Raw genomic sequence first — 18,706 nt, forward strand, 5'->3', positions numbered from 1 at the left:
ATCATACTTTTACTCTGCTTTATCTCTTCATTATTAACCAGGGTCATCCTGGATGCTACAGGAGCACTTAAATGTTTCTTGGGAAACTTGGCTGCACATTGTGCTGCTGTGGTTCATCATTCACTCACCCAAGTCTGAGAATGTGTCATCAAGAGCAGAAGTAGCGGAGAGACTGATGGACCAAGATATGAATAATCTATATGTTTGATGTAGCCATAAATTGATTCTTAATGGGAGCCCAGTGGTAAAGGCTTGGAGCTGATACATAACATTCAATGCCAGTTATGGAAATCTATCCTCATTTTATTTTGTGCAAATCACTGAACACCTGCTTGCAAAGTGTACTTTGTTGCTTTAGAGCATTTAAAACAGATTACTCATAGGATTTCCGTGAACGCCTGGGATAATTCCATGGTGACATTTTGGTCAGTCTACCATCAATAATTAAATGTAATTGTAAACGAGATGAGATGTCTGGCAGCAAGGGTTTTTTTCCTCGCCTTTGTACACAACTGCTTCCTAGTCGCAGGACAGGGATGCAAAAGTAAAGTCCAATCTCAGCAGAGCACGGAAATGAAACCCAGTGTAAGTTGTACTATGTCTTATTTTTATGTCCTCCATAATATCTATTTTTTCCACTGTAGTTACAGTTTGCGTTTTAAAATGTCTTTAGTGACGGTGCTTAAGTACACAAGTCCATTTGTTTTTTCTCACACTTTTAATTATTGCATGAACGTGGCTATTTTTTATTTGTTTTGAATAGGAGGCGTCATATTTTTAGTCACCCAAGAGAGTATCTTGAATTAGTTCAATCGAATTATTTCAGGTTATGATTGCACCTGCCACAAAGAGCATTTACCTATGGGCAACTACGTCACTAGGTTTAAACAAAGAACTCATACTTTGATCTCAAGAGAAGCGAGGACATTTTTCAAAAGGCGATAATTTGGATGCTAGAAACATGTAACCAAAACAACTTTTCAGCTCAATGATCCAATCAAACAGTCTTAAATTCTCCTACAATATTTAACCCCACGAGAGGGAGACTCTGTATCGTTTTGAAGGCTGCGTCCTCCGGAGGTCGCATTTCTCGGCCGTATACGTTTCAGAAAAGCGAGTAGGACACTTCGAATGCGACCTTTCACGGGAATTCGGAGGATGCATGAGGTGTATCCTTCGTGGGCACTCGCAACCCACAATTCTTTGCTTCAACGGAAATGTCTAAAAAAAAAAAAAAAAAATTACGCCATTTTGCCCGTAAATATGATGTTCAAACGCTAGGAATGTTAATTCCCAAGTTGAAGTACCTCAGATGGGTGCAGAGTATATATGTATAATAGTATTAATATATAAAGTATTAGACTACAAGTACACCTGTAAAATCTATTTTCTTTTCTCTTTACATCATTATAACTCTCCTAAAATGTACCTCATACATTCCCATCTAAAGGGACTTTGTTCCCTTCTCACTCAAAGCGCTCGCGCTTGTTAAAGAGTGGCGTGCTGTCATAGCAACCATGTTACGTTTATCCTACGAAGGTCGTCTCGTTTAAACGAGGCTTGTTTAAAGGAGGACACTCGGTATACTGCATTCTTCAAAGGACGCGTCCTACCTAGCACGCAGCCTTCGAAACGAGACATAGTCTAAGGGGCTGTTCAGACCGAACGTGTTATCGTGTTAAAAAAAAAAGAAAAAAAGCAAGACGCTTCGCAACGAATGGAAGAGCGCTGATGTCTCGAGACGCGTTTTTAAAAGTTGACGTTCTTTTAACTTGCAACGGTGTCTGAAAGACGCGGAGCTGCTGCGCGAGACGCTGAAAAAAACAAACAAACAAGAAAATAATTGATAAACAGCGCGGACGGATGTAAATACGAGTTCGGTGGGAACTGCCCCTTACACAGGACGTAAGGAGAATAGGGCCTTTCAGAGGAGAAATTCTGCGCATGCGCAAGCGCGTACTCTTGCACCGTGTAGGTGGATCCGCAAAGGTTCGCGTTAACATCGCGACTGATATTCATGGTCGCGAGAGAATCCGAAAGTCAAAACCGTGAAATCTCCGCGACACAACACGATGTCGAGCTGATTGCTGGAATACGACTAGGTATTCGGAAGGAGTTCATAACCTTCGTTAGACATGCATGCTCTTAGGGTGTCTGTTTTGCTGTGAACTATGAAGCTAATTGGCTAGGCTATCCGACTGGGTTTGGCTGTGTGAATAAGGTAATTGTAATTATGTTGACATGTCAAGAGGATCTCGACTAATGTTGTGACTAAGATGTTGAGACTTTAGGAATAGGTGGTTTATACTTCATTAAATAAGACATGGCTTGTTGTACGAGTCAGTAATTGCTCTTACTTGTACTGTAAAGTTTGCTGGATCAGCTGTATGCCCATGTCTCACACCTTAAACGGAGACTTTATCACTTGGATGACTGACCTAACGATCAAAGCTGATCAGTTTTCCTTAATGTCAACATGATGTCCGCATGTAATAGGACTTCGAGCCGGCGTGGTTTATAGTCATTTCCTGCACACCTCTGCTTATGTCATCATGTCACTTATGATGCACTACACACACAGTCATTACTCATTCTTCTTCTGAGCAGTGTGTGTGTTGTCATGAATGTAACCTCAGATGTTATGAGCTGTAATGTGTGCAATGTTTCTTATGAAAATGGTATGTTATAGGCTTTTGTTCTATTAGGAACTTTTACTTTGAATCAGTGACATTTACATACCTATTATTATTATTATTATTATTATTATTTTATATAGGTATTGCAGTTGGCCAGGACTGCTCCTCTGGACTGAATCTTTTGTGTGTAGCTGTCAATGTGACTGGAGGAAACTCTACGGACGACACCATGGGTCAAGACAGAGGAAAGTATGATTTCTATATAGGCCTCGGCTTGGCCATAAGCTCCAGTATATTCATCGGAGGTAGTTTCATCTTAAAGAAGAAAGGACTCCTTCGACTGGCCAGAAAAGGCTCTATGCGAGCAGGTATGCCTGTTTTTTTCTTTCTACAAGTTAATATCTTTGATTTAATGAAACCGGGTCATGAAACTAGTGGTTTTTAAAACGTACACAACTCCGTCAGAGAGGTTAAACTGGTATGGGTGGTAAAGTATTTTAGATATTTTATTCGGACACCTGTTTGGGCTTGTCTCCAGTTATAGTCATTGTTTAAACGTAAAGGTGCAGCATGGTACAGATCACTCAGTCGTTACTCACTTTTGTAAATCATTAACAGTGTTTCCATGTACACCTTGCCATACTGAGATATTTATCTATGGGCCCATGTCATCTATATAGAAAAAAGCAATAAGAAATTACTTTTCACTTTTATTTAATCTTAGTTTTATGTTCTGTAATGTGATCGAATTAGCTGTGAAACATACACAAGCAATGCAAGCATTTGAGACATTTTTGAAGTGTTTAAATACCACAAAGTTGAATTAATGTTTCTGCTTTAAGATGTTTTAAATAATTTACATTGTGTACAAATGAAACATTATGGCTTTTTTAATAGTTTAAAAATGTTTCATGAATGAATAGCAATGGCCCATAATGTAATATATTTAGTGCAGATTTTTTAGGTTATATTAACTAGTATTGATAAAGGTTAATATTGATTTTGTTCTCATGTAGAAATGAAACGGGCATGATTATGAAGTAGTGTTCGTTTATTTTTTTTATTTTTTTTTCTCTCCATTGTGGTTGAATCTAATGAATTAACAAAATAGGATTGCCAATGATCAAATGACTAAAAACAAACAGAAAAATAATTTCAAAGAGGTTTACAGTCCATTTCTGAGATGGACACATACTAAGTCTAGGACATTTAAGTAGGCTTTTTAAATTATTGTAAAACGTTAAACTTTGTGGTCCATTGTCATGTATAAATGATGTTTGCATTAAACAAACAATCTTTGGTACGTATAGTAGTTGACTTTAAAATGCATTTAAGTTGATTTTGACAAGTTATTTAATAATGTGCTCCATAGAGGGTTAACAGAACACGTGCACAACCTCTGTTTGGCATTAATACAAAGTTCAGGGTTGGCAAAGTTTGTTATTTATCTTTTACCTTGTAGCAGTGAAGTTGTCTGTCTGTTGACAGTTAAAATAATTTCTTAGTGATGATAATGTGGCAACACTTTACAATTATGTTCAATTTGTTAACATTAGTTCACAAACTAACAATGAACAGTACTTTTACAGCATTATTAATCTTGGTTAATGTTAATTTCAACATACAACTCTTGATTTTAAAAAAATTTTACTATATGTGAACATTAGTTAATGCACTATGAACTAACAAGAACTAACAATGAACAATTGTGTTTTTATTAACTAGCATTTTCAAAGATTGATAAATGCTGTTAAAAATATATTGTCCTTTTGTTTGTTCATGATCCCTAATGCCATAACTAATTTTAACGAATGGGACATTATTGTAAAGTGTTATCAGTAAGGTTAGTTTCGAGTAGTGATCGACTGGTATTCGTTTTTCAGTGGGTGATGTCAGTGCTGATATCTCCAGAGCAGGCTGGCTGATGGCGTTACAATGCAGATATATATATATACAGTGCTCCACCCCCAACCATTATTTCACACAAATGATTTGCACAGCCTGAGATTGAGTAATTCAGTTGATTTTAAATTTATGAATAACTGAACTCTGCAACAGTGCAGAAATTAAAATTAAGCATATAATAATAAAATACAGAAATGTCAAAATTTAAAAAGTATTCATCTCCCTACTTTTAAGACTTGGTTGAACCACCTTTTGCAACTATTAATGCCATCAGTCTGTTTGGCTAATTCACTATCAACTTTGCACAATGTGATGGAGCAATATTAGCCCATTGCTCCTTGCAAAATTGCTCATACAGTACCAAGTTAGCTGGGGATCTGCAATGGACAGAAATGTTGGTCTCTTTACAGATCAGAGGTCAGGACTCTGACTAGGCCACTCAAGGACATAAGTTTTCTTCATTTAAAGCCACTCCAGTGTTGCTCTGGCTTTGTGTCATTGTCCTGCTGAAACACAAACTTCCCAATTTTACACTTTCTGGCAGAGGGGAGTAGGTTCTTATGCAAAATCTGTATAATTTGCAGCATTCATTATCCCATCAGTCTAAACAAGATTGCCAGTCCCTGCTGCTTAAAAGCACTCCCATAATATGATGCCACCACCAGCGTGTTTCACCTGTAGGGATGGTGTTATGTGGCTGATGTGCAGTGTTTGCTTTGCACCATGCATACTGATTAGTGTTTAAGCCACAAAGTTCCACTTTAGTCTCATCAGACCACAAGACCTTCTGCCGCACCTTTGCAGTATCTTCCAAGTGATATATTGCAAAGTTTTTGTGGGCAAGCATGTGCTTTTTTTCAGCAAAGGCTGCTCCCTAGCCACCCTCCCGTACAGCCACTTTTTGTGCAATAGTTTTGAGATTGAGCCATAGACATTATTTTCAGTCACAGCCACTGACTTCTTGCTGTAGTTACATATTTCTTCCACTTCTGTACAATGGACTGCATTGAGCTCCAGTGTATGTTCATTGGCTTTGAAATGGCCCAAATTTGTGCTTCTCCACAATCACTGTATATACACTGTGTGTGTGTGTGTGTGTGTGTGTGTGTGAGATATATGTATATGTCAAGCCTTTAGGCAATTAGCTTCTGATAGGCAAATTTGAGTCAACTGGAAGTGTACCTGTGGATGTATTTTAAGGCCTACCTTCAAACTCCATGCCTCTTTGCTTGACATCATGGGAAAATCAAAAGAAATCAGCCAAGACCTCCGAAAAAAATTGTGACCCTCCACAAGTCTGGTTCATCCTCGGGAGCAATTTCCAAACGCCTGAAGGTACCACATTCATCTGTACAAACAATAGTACGCAAGTATAAACACCATGGGACCACGCAGCCATCATACCGCTCAGGAAGGAGACGCATTCTGTCTCCTAGAGATGAACGTAGTTTGGTGCGAAAAGTGCAAATCAATCCCAGAAAAACAGCAAAGGACCTTGTGAAGATGCTGGAGAAAATAGGTAGACAAGTATCTATATCCACAGTAAAACGAGTCCTATATTGACATAACCTGACAGGCTGCTCAGCAAGGAAGAAGCAACTGCTCCAAAACTGCCAAAAAAAGCCAGACTACAGTTTGCAAGTGCACTTGGGGACAAAGATCTTACTTTTTGGAGAAATGTCCTCTGTTCTGATGAAACAAAAATTTAACTGTTTGGCCATAATGACCGTAGTTATGTTTGGAGGAAAAAGGGTGAGGCTTGCATGCCGAAGAACGCCATCCCATCCGTGAAGCATGGGGGTGGCAGCATCATGTTGTGGGGGTGTTTTGGTGCAGGAGGGACTGGTGCACTTCACAAAATAGATGGCATCATGAGGAGGGAAAATTATGTGGATATATTGAAGCAACATCTCAAGACTTCAGCCAGGAAGTTAAAGCTTGAGTGCCATGACACTCAAAATTGAGCTCAGGTGCATCCTGTTTCCGCTGATCATCCTTGATGTTTCTACAACTTGATTGGCGTCCACCTGTGGTAAATTCAGTTGATTGGACATGATTTGGAAAGGCACACACCTGTCTATACAAGTTCCCACAGTTAACGGTGCATGTCAGAGCACAAACCAAGCCATGAAGTCCAAGGAATTGTCTGTAGACCTCCGAGACAGGATTGTATCAAGGCACAGATCTGGGGAAGGGTACAGAAGAATTTCTGCAGCATTGAAGGTCCCAATGAGCACAGTGGCCTCCATCCGTAAATGGAAGAAGTTTGGAACCACCAGGACTCTTCCTAGAGCTGGCCGCCCGGCCAAACTGAGCGATCGGGGGAGAAGGGCCTTAGTCAGGGAGGTGACCAAGAACCTGATGGTCACTCTGACAGAGCTCCAGCATTTCTCTGTGGAGAGAGGAGAACCTTCCAGAAGAACAACCATCTCTGCAGCACTCCACCTATCAGGCTTGTATGGTAGAGTGGCCAGATGGAAGCCACTCCTCAGTAAAAGGCCCATGACAGCCTGCCTGGAGTTTGCTAAAAGGCACCTGAAGGACTCTCAGACCATGAGAAACAAAGATTGAACTCTTTGGCCTGAATGGCAAGCGTCATGCCTGGAGGAAACCAGGCACCGCTTATCACCTGGCCAATACCATCCCTACAGTGAAGCATGGCAGTGGCAGCATCATGCTGTGGGGATGTTTTTCAGCGGCAGGAACTGGGAGACTAGTCAGGATCGAGGGGAAAGATGAATGCAGCAATGTACAGAGACATCCTTGATGAAAACCTGCTCCAGAGCGCTCTGGACCTCAGACTGGGGTGAAGGTTCATCTTCCAACAGGACAACGGCCCTAAGCACACAGCCAAGATAACAAAGGAGTGGCTACGGGACAACTCTGTGAATGTCCTTGAGTGGCCCAGCCAGAGCCCTGACTTGAACCCGATTGAACATCTCTGGAGAGGTCTGAAAATGGCTGTGCACTGACACTCCCCATCCAACCTGATGGAGCTTGAGGTCCTGCAAAGAAAAATGGGAGAAACTGCCCAAACAATAGGTGCCAAGCTTGTAGCATCATACTCAAAAAGACTTGAGGCTGTAATTGGTGCCAAAGGTGCTTCAAAGTATTGAGCAAAGGCTGTGAATACTTATGTACATGTTTTTTTTTTTTTTTTTAAATTTGCAAAGATTTCAAACTTTTCACGTTGTCATTATGGGGTATTGTTTGTAGAATTGAGGAAAATAATGACTTTAATCCATTTTGGAATAAGGCTGTAACATAACAAAATGTGCAAAAAGTGAAGCGCTGTGAATACTTTCCAGATGCACTGTACACTTCTGACCCACTGGGAATGTGATGAAATAAAAGCTGAAATAAATCATTCCCTCTACTATTTTTCTGACATTTCACATTCTTAAAATAGTGATCCTAACTGACCTAAGACAGGGAATGTTTTCTATGATTAAATGTCAGGAATTGTGAGAAACTGAGTTTAAATGTATTTGGCTAAGGTGTATGTAAACTTCTGACTTCGTGTGTGTGTGTGTAATAATAATATATATATTATATAAGTGTGAAATTTTGGCATTGATTTTGAAAATATGTCTGATCATGCAAAAATGTTTTAAGGATAGTGATCATATGAAGCCATTTATTTTAACATAGTTCATTGGCTCCTTTTTAAGTCATAATGGTAACAGAAATCACCCAAATGGCCCTGATCAAAAGTTTACATACCCTTGAATGTTTGGCCTTGTTACAGACACACAAGGTGACACAAACAGGTTTAAATGGCAAAGGTTAATTTCCCACACCTGTGGCTTTTTAAATTGCAAGTAGTGTCTGTGTATAAACAGTCAATTAGTTTGTTAGCTCTAACGTGGATGCACTGAGTAGGCTAGATACTGAGCCACTGAGATACTGAGGGAAATTAACCTTTAATTGCCATTTAAACCTGTGTGTGTGTCACCTTGTATGTCTGTAACAAGGCCAAACATTCAAGGGTATGTAAACTTTTGATCAGGGCCATTTGGGTGATTTCTGTCACCATTATGATTTAAAAAGGAGCCAAACAACTATGTTATAATAAATGGCTTCATATGATAACTATCCTTAAAATACTTTTTTTTTTATTTTTTGCATGATCAGTCATATTTTCAAAATCATTGCCAAAAATTCACAATTTCTGCCAGGGTATGCAAACTTTTGAACTTTCAAAAGTTTGCATACCCTTGGAGAATTGGTACTAAATGTACCATTTTTAAAGAAAACATGAGTGAGCAGGCAATATACATTTCTCTTGTTTCTTATGGGATTCATATTCAACTGTAGGTTATAACAGAATGGCACAATCATAAAACAAATCATGGCAACAAAGAAAAAAAATGAAATGACCCCTGTTCAAAATTCTGCATACCCTTAGTTCTTAATACTGTGTATTGCCCCCTTTAGCATCAATGACAGCGTGCAGTCTTTTGTAATAGTTGTCTATGAGACCCAGATTCTTGCAGGTGGTATAGCTGCCCATTCGTCTTGGCAAAATGCCTCCAGGTCATGCAAAATCTTTGGTCGTCTTGCATGAACCGCACATTTGAGATCTCCCCAGAGTGGCTCGATGATATTAAGGTCAGGAGACTGTGATGGGCACTCCAGAACCTTCACCTCTTTCTGCTGTAACCACTGGAGGGTCAACTTGGCCTTGTGCTTAGGGTCATTGTCGTGCTGGAAAGTCCAAGAGAGTCCCATGCGCAGCTTTCGTGCAGAAGAATGCAAATTGTCTGCCAGTATTTTCTGATAACATGCTGCGTTCATCTTGCCATCAATTTTCACAAGATTCCCCATGCCTTTAGAGCTCACACACCCCCAAAACATCAGTGAGCCACCACCATGCTTCACAGTGGGGATGGTATTCTTTTCACTATAGGCCTTGTTGACCCCTCTCCAAACATAGCGCTTATGGTTGTGACCATAAAGCTCTATTTTGGTCTCGTCACTCCAAATTACAGTATGCCAGAAGCTGTGAGGCGTGTCAAGGTGTTGTCGGGCATATTGTAACGGGCTTTTTTTGTGGTATTGGCACAGTAAAGGCTTCTTTCCATGCAGCTTGTTTTTGTTCAATTATCGTCATATTGTGCTCTTTGAAACAACCACACCGTCTTTTTCCAGAGCAGCCTGTATTTCTCCTGAGGTTACCAGTGGGTTTTTCTTTTTATCCTGAACAATTCTTCTGGCAGTTGTGGCTGAAATCTTTCTTGGTCTACCTGACCTTGGCTTGATATCAAGAGATCCCCGAATTTTCCACGATCGGTGGATCAGATCAACTTAAATGCACGATCAGTCATATTTTCAAAATCAATGCCAAAATTTCACAATTTCTGCCAGGGTATGCAAACTTTTGAGCACAGGTGTGTGTGTGTGTGTGTGTGTGTGTGTGTGTGTGTATATGTATATATTAGGGCTGCAAATAACGATTATTTGGCGATTTGCAACGATTAATCATTAGCCCTTAACCAATTATTCAGCTTGTGCTCTGACTTAAAAGGTTGTATTAAATGTGCTTACTAACAATAAAGAGCACAAAATTATCTTTTAAAAATACCTCTAAATGAAATTACTTTTAATTCAATAAAGAAATTCACTGCAAAAAATCCTATTGTTATCAAGTGTGTCTTTTTTCCATTTTCTTTTTCACTTGGTTATACTTCTGTGAGTGCAGGAAAGACAAAATATACTTCTGTTCGAGATCTATTCTCTAAAAGCAAGTCTAAATTTTTTTAAGGATTTTTAGATATTTTGAAATTGTATTTTTAATATTGTTCAACATTCTCAGATAACAATTTTTAGTATAGCTGCTATAGAAAATGTACGTTGTTTTAAAGGAGTTTTTGATATTTATATTGGGAAAACAAGCCAAAACTTAAATGAAAAACGTATTTTGTTGCTGTGTATAATGGGGCGAAGACTACCCTCCCTCACCTTTCCGTTCACTTCAATCATTAACTCTGTCTTATTAATAAAGCTGCGTATTGCCAATTTTCTTCATGATAAGAAATGCACAGTGACATATATTAGGATTCAATAAGTTGCGAGCCATCACGTTATAATCTAGCTGCATTAAGCCTGTATGCTCGAGGGATGAGCGTCCCCTGCGACAGAGTGTGCTTCAGCTGGGTGCAGTATCATTCTCTCCCCCTTAGATCGGGACACTTCGCAACTCATAGAAAAGGCGCTGACTGCAGAGAAATGCCAGTTTCGGAGTTTGTAGTTATTTACATGATTTGCTTCTGTATTATTTGAACTTTATTAAAGTTATAATGCATTAAAACAACTGCATTAAAGATGTAACGCCAGGGTGTTTCCTTTAAAGATGCTCTGCAAGTTTTGCTTCAGCGGAGCGGCAGCTCCAGCTCCACTTATTCCACAACAAGAGTGCTGTATGTACTTATTTTGTATTTTTGCATTATAATTTCCTCATACTTTACTATCTACATCACCTGAAGCTGTGAAAGTTTAGAGTGCATCTGGACTGTGAGCTGTGTAATTCTTCCTCTCCTCAGTCAGGCGCGCACTGCAGTGCTGCTCTCGCGCGTCAGCAGTACAGTTTAACGACTATTCGACAAAAAATGTTTACTTTTTTTTTGTTGTCGACTAATCGTTTCAGCCCGATAATATATGTAGTCAATATATAACGTGTATTTAAAAAAAATATATATATAACACACAACTATAACATATTTAATATATAGGTCTATCACTAGTTTCAAGCATGATGTTTTATAAATGTTGAAATGATCATGATTTTCCTTTCCAGGCCAAGGTGGTCATGCATACTTAAAAGAATGGCTTTGGTGGGCCGGCTTGTTATCAAGTAAGTGACATAGACAAGAAAAGTTTCAGGCAGCATTTCACATACAGTGAATATTTATCATGTTTTGTGGCTTAGCTCAGTTTTGTTATAACAATTCCAATTCTGTCTGCTTTTGACAGTGGGGGCTGGTGAAGCTGCCAATTTCGCTGCATACGCCTTTGCTCCTGCCACTCTCGTCACTCCTCTCGGGGCCCTCAGTGTACTAGTGAGGTTTGTAAACCTTTTGTGAATTCCTCAATGTCACACACATATTTGCTATTTAATGTTCAAATAGAATTTACAGGTATGGGAGGTGGAAAATACTGTAGAAATATTTTAAAGAATGCAACTTGGGAGGGAGTTACTTGCACTGAGAACTAAAGTGTGACTCCATGAGTGGTTTAGCAGTAAGCTTTGTACACCGGACACATCTGGGGGATGACATGGTGCATTCTAAAATTTGAAACAATTATTTTCTATGAATTTATGCACACCGCCCAGCTACGACTCCGAAGGCTGCTCAAATTTCTGCTGCACAACGGAGCGTAACTCAAAGTTTTCCATGAAATTTGACCCAAATCATAAATCAAAGGACATAGATTATTTACTCTAGCCATCACTGGATTATACATTTTGTATGTTTCTTTCATATAGTCTACACAATATTTTAAGTCTTGTGGTGTGACAGCTCAAATGAAGCCCACATAGAGAAATTGCATAAACGTCACCATTTTTTTTTTTTCGTCTCCCCGATTCCCAATGCGCTCCAAGTCCTCGTGGTGGCGTAGTGACTCGCCTCAATCCGGGTGGCGGAGGATGAATCTCGGCTGCCTCCACGTCTGAGACCGTCAATCCGCACATCTTATCCCATGGCTTGCTGAGCACGTTACCATGGAGACATAGCGCGTGTGGAGGCTATTCTCCGCGGCATCCACGCACAACTCGCCACGCGCCCCACTGAGAGCGAACCACATTATGGCGACCACGAGGAGGTTACCTCATGTGACTCTACCCTTCCTAGCAGTCGGGCCAATTTGGTTGCTTAGGAGACCTGGCTGGAGTCACTCAGCACACCCTGGATTCAGACTTGTGTCTCTAGGGGTGGTAGTCAGTGTCTTTACTCGCTGAGCTACCCACACCCCCAACGTTGCCATTTCTAATCATTTAGTTTGCACAGTTAAACCAGTTTCATACACTAACCTGCAAACTCATTAACGTCACTTTCTTCATTCTTGAAGAAGGGAAGAACCTTGGTAACTCTTGTGTGTACTGTCTGCCACCTGAACCGTATCAACATGCCTTGTGTTTGATACATGTGCCTTGTCCTACCCGCAACACGGCATGGCGCTTCTCGCCCGGTGTGTGACCACCTTCAGTCAAGTTCAGTCAATTAACACACTGGCATGCAGAGTTATTAGTGAGCTGGTGCAAATTTACCTACATCTGTACGATTGTTTGCATGGATACATTTTCCATGACCATGTCATGTGATTTTTAGTTTGTTTAATTAGGCTACAAAAGGAATCCAATCTACTCATACTCAAGTTCCCATTCACTCATGTGCCATCTGCAGCGAAACCCATTCAAACATCTGCCCATAGTAAGGTGTCTTACCATCATTCTGTATCTCCTTTATACACCTATCTTTGCAATAGTATCAGTGTCATCATAAATTACAATAACAGAGTGTAACCGGCGCATTGTATAGTGTGTGAGCGCATTAGCTTCATGAATTCAGAATGTAAACAAGACAAATTAAAAATGTTCTACTGTGTGTGTGTGTGTGTGTGTGTGTGTGTGTGATATATATATATATATATATATATATATATATATATATGTATGTATGTCATCATCGAGTGGTTAAAACCAAATTATTTTACTGACCTCATGTGAATTCTTCTCATAGAATGAAGCAAAGTTATTGATAACACATTTTAATGGCATATTAGTTTAGGTTTTGCATGTAGCATCCTCATATTTAAATGCTCCTCTAAACGCCTCCTGAGTGGCGGGTGTCTAAATGTTCTCAAAGTATACCATTGCTCGGCTGCTTGGAACTTTTTACCCCTGAACGAAGTAGAACTTCTCCAGAAGTATTCCGGGGTCTTAAGTGGTCACAACTATTGTGCTGGAGGTCATCATTTACTCACACTCATGTCATTCCAAACCCACAAGACTTTCTTTCTTGTGTGGAACACATAAGGAGAATGTGTGCAATATTCTGTTCCATGCAACAAAATCATGCAGGGGCTGATGAGCTCCAAATTGACAAACTACCAAAACTAGTCCAAATGACTCATTCCAAGTCTGGTATATTTCATGTCTTCTGAAGCCATATGATAGCTTTGTGTGTGTTTTCACAAAAAATCTTGCACTTCTGCATTTTTAAACTTGTCACCAGTATCGCAACAGGTTTGATGTTAATGGTGCTAAACGGCATTGGTTTTTGTGTGTCTCGGAACAGATTTTGACATGCCAAGTTTGAATATGCACAATTGCAAATGAGATTTAAGAGCTACTGTGGAGGATATTTCTGTGAATAACTACTGTTAATAACACAAAGCTATTGAATGGCTTTGGAAGACTCAGAATACAGCACGAGTAGTATGGACTACTTTTATGGTGCTTTTGTCATTTCCCCTAGTCACTATGCTTTCAATTGCAGTGTGAATATTTATTCTAACATCTACTTTTGTGTTCCACGGAAGACATGAGGGGAAGGAAATGATGACAGAGTTTAAGCACATTAGGTTTAATGTGTGACTGTTTTTGCAGTGCGGTCTTGTCTTCATACTTCCTGATGGAGAGGTTGAACCTACACGGGAAGCTTGGTTGTTTGCTCAGTATCCTGGGCTCCACTACCATGGTGATACATGCACCTAAAGAAGAAGAGATCGACAGCCTGAAAGACATGGCCAAAAAACTGGTTGATCCAGGTAAATGATTCTGTGTAAAGACAACAAAGGGCACTGTGGAATGTGACACTTATCACTCAGCCGTCACATGCAAATTTACTAAACCAGGGTTGTTAAAGAAACGTCCTATAGGCTGAAAATGGCCATTGAAGGGGTCCAATCCACCCCATGGTATAATTTGTGGGATAAATTAAGTATAATATGCTACCAAAAGATGCGTCCAATTATTATATTGTTTTGATGTATTCACAATATTTTGTTTAATTTGAGTTGCAAGATGTAGCTCACAGCTTAAAGTTTTAACCATTTTTTGGGGCCTGTGTTAATGTTCAGTTTTAGATGGCTTTCAAAATCTAAAGTTATTGAAGCAAGGCATTGAGTGATTTTTATCATTTCTGGTCAATATTGCCTATTTACCTATTTTGTATTTACAGTTGCAAGAATAAGTATGTGAACCCTTTGAATTAGTTGGTTTTCTGCATTAATTGGTAAAAAACACAATGTGCTTAAGCTAACAACACACAAACAATTATAATCTTTCATGTCTTTATTGAACACAACACATTAAACATGCTGTGGAAAAAGTAAGTGAACCCTTTAATTGATTCTTTTGCAGCAATAACCTATACCAAGCGTTTCCATTAGACCTGCACAACATTCATGAGGAATTTTCTTCCTTGCAGAACTGCTTCAGCTTAGTCATTCATCCCCTTTTTCTCCCAATTTGGAATGCCCAATTCCCAATGTGCTCTAAGTCCTCAAGGTGGCGTAGTGACTCGCCTCAATCCGGGTGGCGGAGGACGAATCTCAGTTGCCTCTGAGTCTGAGACCGTCAACCCGCGCATCTTATCACGAGGCTTGTTGAGCGCGTAACTGTGGAGATATAGTGCGTTTGGAGGCTTCACACCATCTACCGCGGCATCCACGCACAACATGAGAGCGATCGTGAGGAAGTTACCCCGTGTGACTCTACCCTCCCTAGCAACCGGGCCAATTTGGTTGCTTGGGAGACCCAGCTGGAGTCACTCAGCACACCCTGGGATTCGAACTCCAGGGGTGGTAGCCAGTGTCTTTACCACTGAACTACCCAGGCCCCCAGCTCAGTCATATTCTTAAGATGTCTGGTGTGAACGGCTCTCTTGAGGTCATTCCACAGCATCTCTATTGGATTAAGGTCTGGGCTCTTACTGGGCCATTCTGTAGTGGATTTACTTTGATGTTTAGGGACATTGTTCTGGTGCATCACCCAACTTCTACTGAGCTTCAGCTGGCGCACAGCAACCCTGACATTATCCTGTAGGATATCTTTAAGCTTTTCAAGGCCCAAAGCAGCCCCAAATCATGATGCTCCCTCCACCGTACTTCACCAATGGGATGTTTTCATGTTGGTACGTGTTGCCCTTTTTTTACACCTTACGTTGTGCTGTGTTTTCTTCCTAAACAATTCAACCTTAGTTTCATCATTCCTCAAAACATTTTCCCAATAGTGTTGTGGAGTGTCAAGGTAGTCTTTGGCAAACTTTAGGCACGCAGCAATGTTTTTGTTGGAAAGCAGCACCTTCCTTCATGGTGTCCTGCAATGGACACCATGCCTGTTTTATGTTTTCATACAGTAGACTCATGAACAGAGATGTTAACCAGTTCCAATGATTCTATCAAGTCTTTAGCTGTCATTCTAGAGTTCTTTTTTTTGCCTCGTTGTGCATTCTGCAGTGTGTCCTTCGAGTCATCTTGGCTGGACGGCCACTTCTAGGGAGAGAAGCTACTGTAATCATTTCCATTTATAGACAATTTGTCTAACTGTGGACAGATGAATATCTGAGCTCTTCAAAATAACTTGGTAACCCTTTACAGCTTTATGCAAAGCAACAATTGTTGATTTTTAGTTCTTCTGAGATTTTTTTTTTTTTTTGAGGCATTGTCCATGTCAGCAGATGCTTCTTGTGAATAGCAAACTCAATGTCTGAGTGCTTTTTATAAGTCAAAGTAGCTCTAACCCACACCTCCAATCTCGTTTCATTAATTCGATGCCAGGTTTGCCAACTCCTAACTCTAATTAGCTTTTGTTGACGTCATTAGCCTAGGGTTCAAATACTTTTTCCAACCTACACTGTGAATGTTTGAATGTATACTATATGTACAAGGACAATACAATAATTTGTGTGTTAGTTAAAACAGATTGTGTTTGTTCAATAGGGAATGAATAGTGAAAAATATGTTTTAAAGTGTGAAGCAATAAATCAGTGTTTTTCAACTTTGGGCACTTTTACAACTGCGGACTGCTAGACAGTAAAGTCTCATTAAAAAATTTTTCACACTCACTAATTTATTTGTATATTGACAATGTCCAACAGTGTATGTACATGCATCACATGAGATTATTTAATTTATTTTTTTCTTTCTCCAAGTCATGAAAATTTCCACAACAGTCATTTCCACCACATCTCAAATCCTGTAATGTGTTTAATAGAATTCCATGGTGGAAATGACAGTGATGGAATGACATTTTTAATGTTTTTGTAATAAAATGGAAGACTTCATATTACTATGGCTAATTTAATAGCTAACATTTTATGCATCCTAAATGCACACAATTTAAAAAAATAAATTATTTGCACGCTTCTTGCACAATTTAGCAAAATTACAGCTTAACTGGAAATGATGGCCAATTAAAATATTCATTGTCTCTTAACTTTTTTTTTTTTTTGCTTTGTACACTCACTTTAGAAGTTGTTTGTGTTGGAAATGATGCCACAACTGAGGGACAGTTGTAATGTTTGAAGAATGTATATGTTAATTTCACTCTTTGTTTAGATTACCATAGTTTTTAACATGTAGTAATTTGTATTGTATCAGGCCTTGTAAAATGTTTCCAAGTCAGTGGCCTTCATATAACAAAAATAAGTTAAAATCTGTTCATTTTATTAAAAATCAACCCTTTGGACATGAAATTGCATGAAGTTGTAGAAACACCCATATATAATGGTGCATTATTTCAGTCTTGAGAGAGTGCAGATAAATAAATATTTCTGTTGATACTGTTTGGATCTTTAAGTGATCTGTTTTGATAGTGATTTTTATTTGACAAAAAGATTGCTTTATAGAACCTAATCACATTTGTTATCTTTCCTCCATCTGTCTCCAGGCTTTGTGGTGTTCGCGACAGCTGTCATCATTGTAGCTCTCATTTTTATCTTCGCATTTGGCCCACGCAACGGGCAGACCAACATCCTGGTGTACATCACTATCTGCTCTGTGATTGGTGCCCTATCCGTGTCTTGTGTAAAGGGATTGGGCATTGCCATTAAGGAGGCCATTGCTGGAAAGCCAGTAGTGCAAAACCCTTTGGCTTGGCTGCTGCTCCTGAGCCTGATAGCCTGTGTCAGTACACAGATCAACTACCTGAACAAAGCTCTGGACATATTTAACACATCTCTAGTAACACCCATCTACTATGTGTTCTTCACCACCTCGGTGCTGTCGTGCTCAGCCATATTGTTCAAAGAATGGGAACACATGGGTGCTGATGATATCATCGGCACGTTGAGTGGCTTCGTCACTATTATTGTTGGCATCTTCCTATTGCACGCCTTTAAGGATGTTAGTATTAGCTTGGCGACACTTGCGGTGTCCGTTAGGAAGGAGAGGAATGGGCCTGTATTAAATGGCATGGCAGCTCACAACCACTCCAATTATGAGCTGCTACATAATGAAGTCACAGAGGACATTGAGGATAGAGAGATGGGCTTGCCATTTGACAGCATTTCAAGAAGAAATGGCACTATGACAGCATCTTAGGGCCAAAAAAGTAACCAACGTGCAGCAGGTCATTAATGAAAATTATTTTTTGCTGCTAACATTTTTCCTTTTCGAATTTTTTTTGCTGCTAGCATTTTTCCCTTTTCCGATATGAGATTAAAAACCTAAGACAATCAACTCTAGAGGGCAAAAAAAAAAAAAAAAAACCTAATGGACCAATTGATTGTACTAAGGGTTTTGTCTTATTCGCCTTACTTTTTGTTTTTCCCCCCCTCTTGTTTCTGACTAGACTACATGGTAAGGCTTTATCTCATTCCTCATGTAGCACTGTAAATATACAACTGTGTGATTTTAAGAGACTTTTGTTTTATATTTATGTACAGATATCTGTATTTACATGCACTGAATTCCTTTCTACAAAAATTGGTAGTTGCTTTCATTTTGTAATAAAGATATCCAAGTGGAATGAGTTGACCTTATGTAAATTTCAGTCTAATTTAAAGGAAAAGTTCACTCAAATGAAATTTTAGATATCATTTACTCACCCTTTTGTCACTCAAAACCAGTATAATATTTTCTTTATTCTGTTGAACATGACCTTTTTTTTTCATAAAGTAATAGTTCACCCAAAAATGATAATTTTCTCATCATTTATT

General features: G+C 39.3%; 1 protein-coding gene across 3 annotated transcripts; it reads left to right on the plus strand.

Annotated features, from left to right (window-relative positions):
* Nucleotides 1–1,692: 1,692 nt before the first annotated feature.
* LOC127445708 (magnesium transporter NIPA2-like) lies at nt 1,693–18,519 on the plus strand. 3 transcript variants are annotated; one of them, XM_051705933.1, is made up of 6 exons: nt 1,693–2,102; nt 2,777–3,004; nt 11,338–11,394; nt 11,514–11,604; nt 14,152–14,312; nt 17,437–18,519. In XM_051705933.1, exons 1-6 carry the CDS (start codon nt 2,018–2,020, stop codon nt 18,087–18,089), a joined length of 1,275 nt encoding a protein of 424 aa, XP_051561893.1. In that variant the 5' UTR covers nt 1,693–2,017; the 3' UTR covers nt 18,090–18,519. The 3 variants fall into 3 exon arrangements, with proteins under 3 accessions (XP_051561893.1, XP_051561895.1, XP_051561894.1); XM_051705935.1 differs by having other exon boundaries at nt 1,937–2,221; XM_051705934.1 differs by lacking the exon at nt 1,693–2,102 and adding an exon at nt 2,522–2,678.
* The last annotated feature ends 187 nt before the right edge of the window (nt 18,520–18,706 follow it).

Source organism: Myxocyprinus asiaticus, chromosome 9 (assembly GCF_019703515.2).
Source record: "Myxocyprinus asiaticus isolate MX2 ecotype Aquarium Trade chromosome 9, UBuf_Myxa_2, whole genome shotgun sequence".
NCBI classification, from domain to species: domain Eukaryota; kingdom Metazoa; phylum Chordata; class Actinopteri; order Cypriniformes; family Catostomidae; genus Myxocyprinus; species Myxocyprinus asiaticus.

Coding starts and splice junctions, on each gene's coding strand:
- LOC127445708 (XM_051705933.1), top strand. CDS start 2,018: ATGGTCGCGAGAGAATCCGAAAGTCAAAACCGTGAAATCTCCGCGACA. Junction 3,005..11,337: donor AAAAGGCTCTATGCGAGCAG/GTATGCCTGTTT, acceptor TTTCCTTTCCAG/GCCAAGGTGGTCATGCATAC. Junction 11,395..11,513: donor GTGGGCCGGCTTGTTATCAA/GTAAGTGACATA, acceptor TGCTTTTGACAG/TGGGGGCTGGTGAAGCTGCC.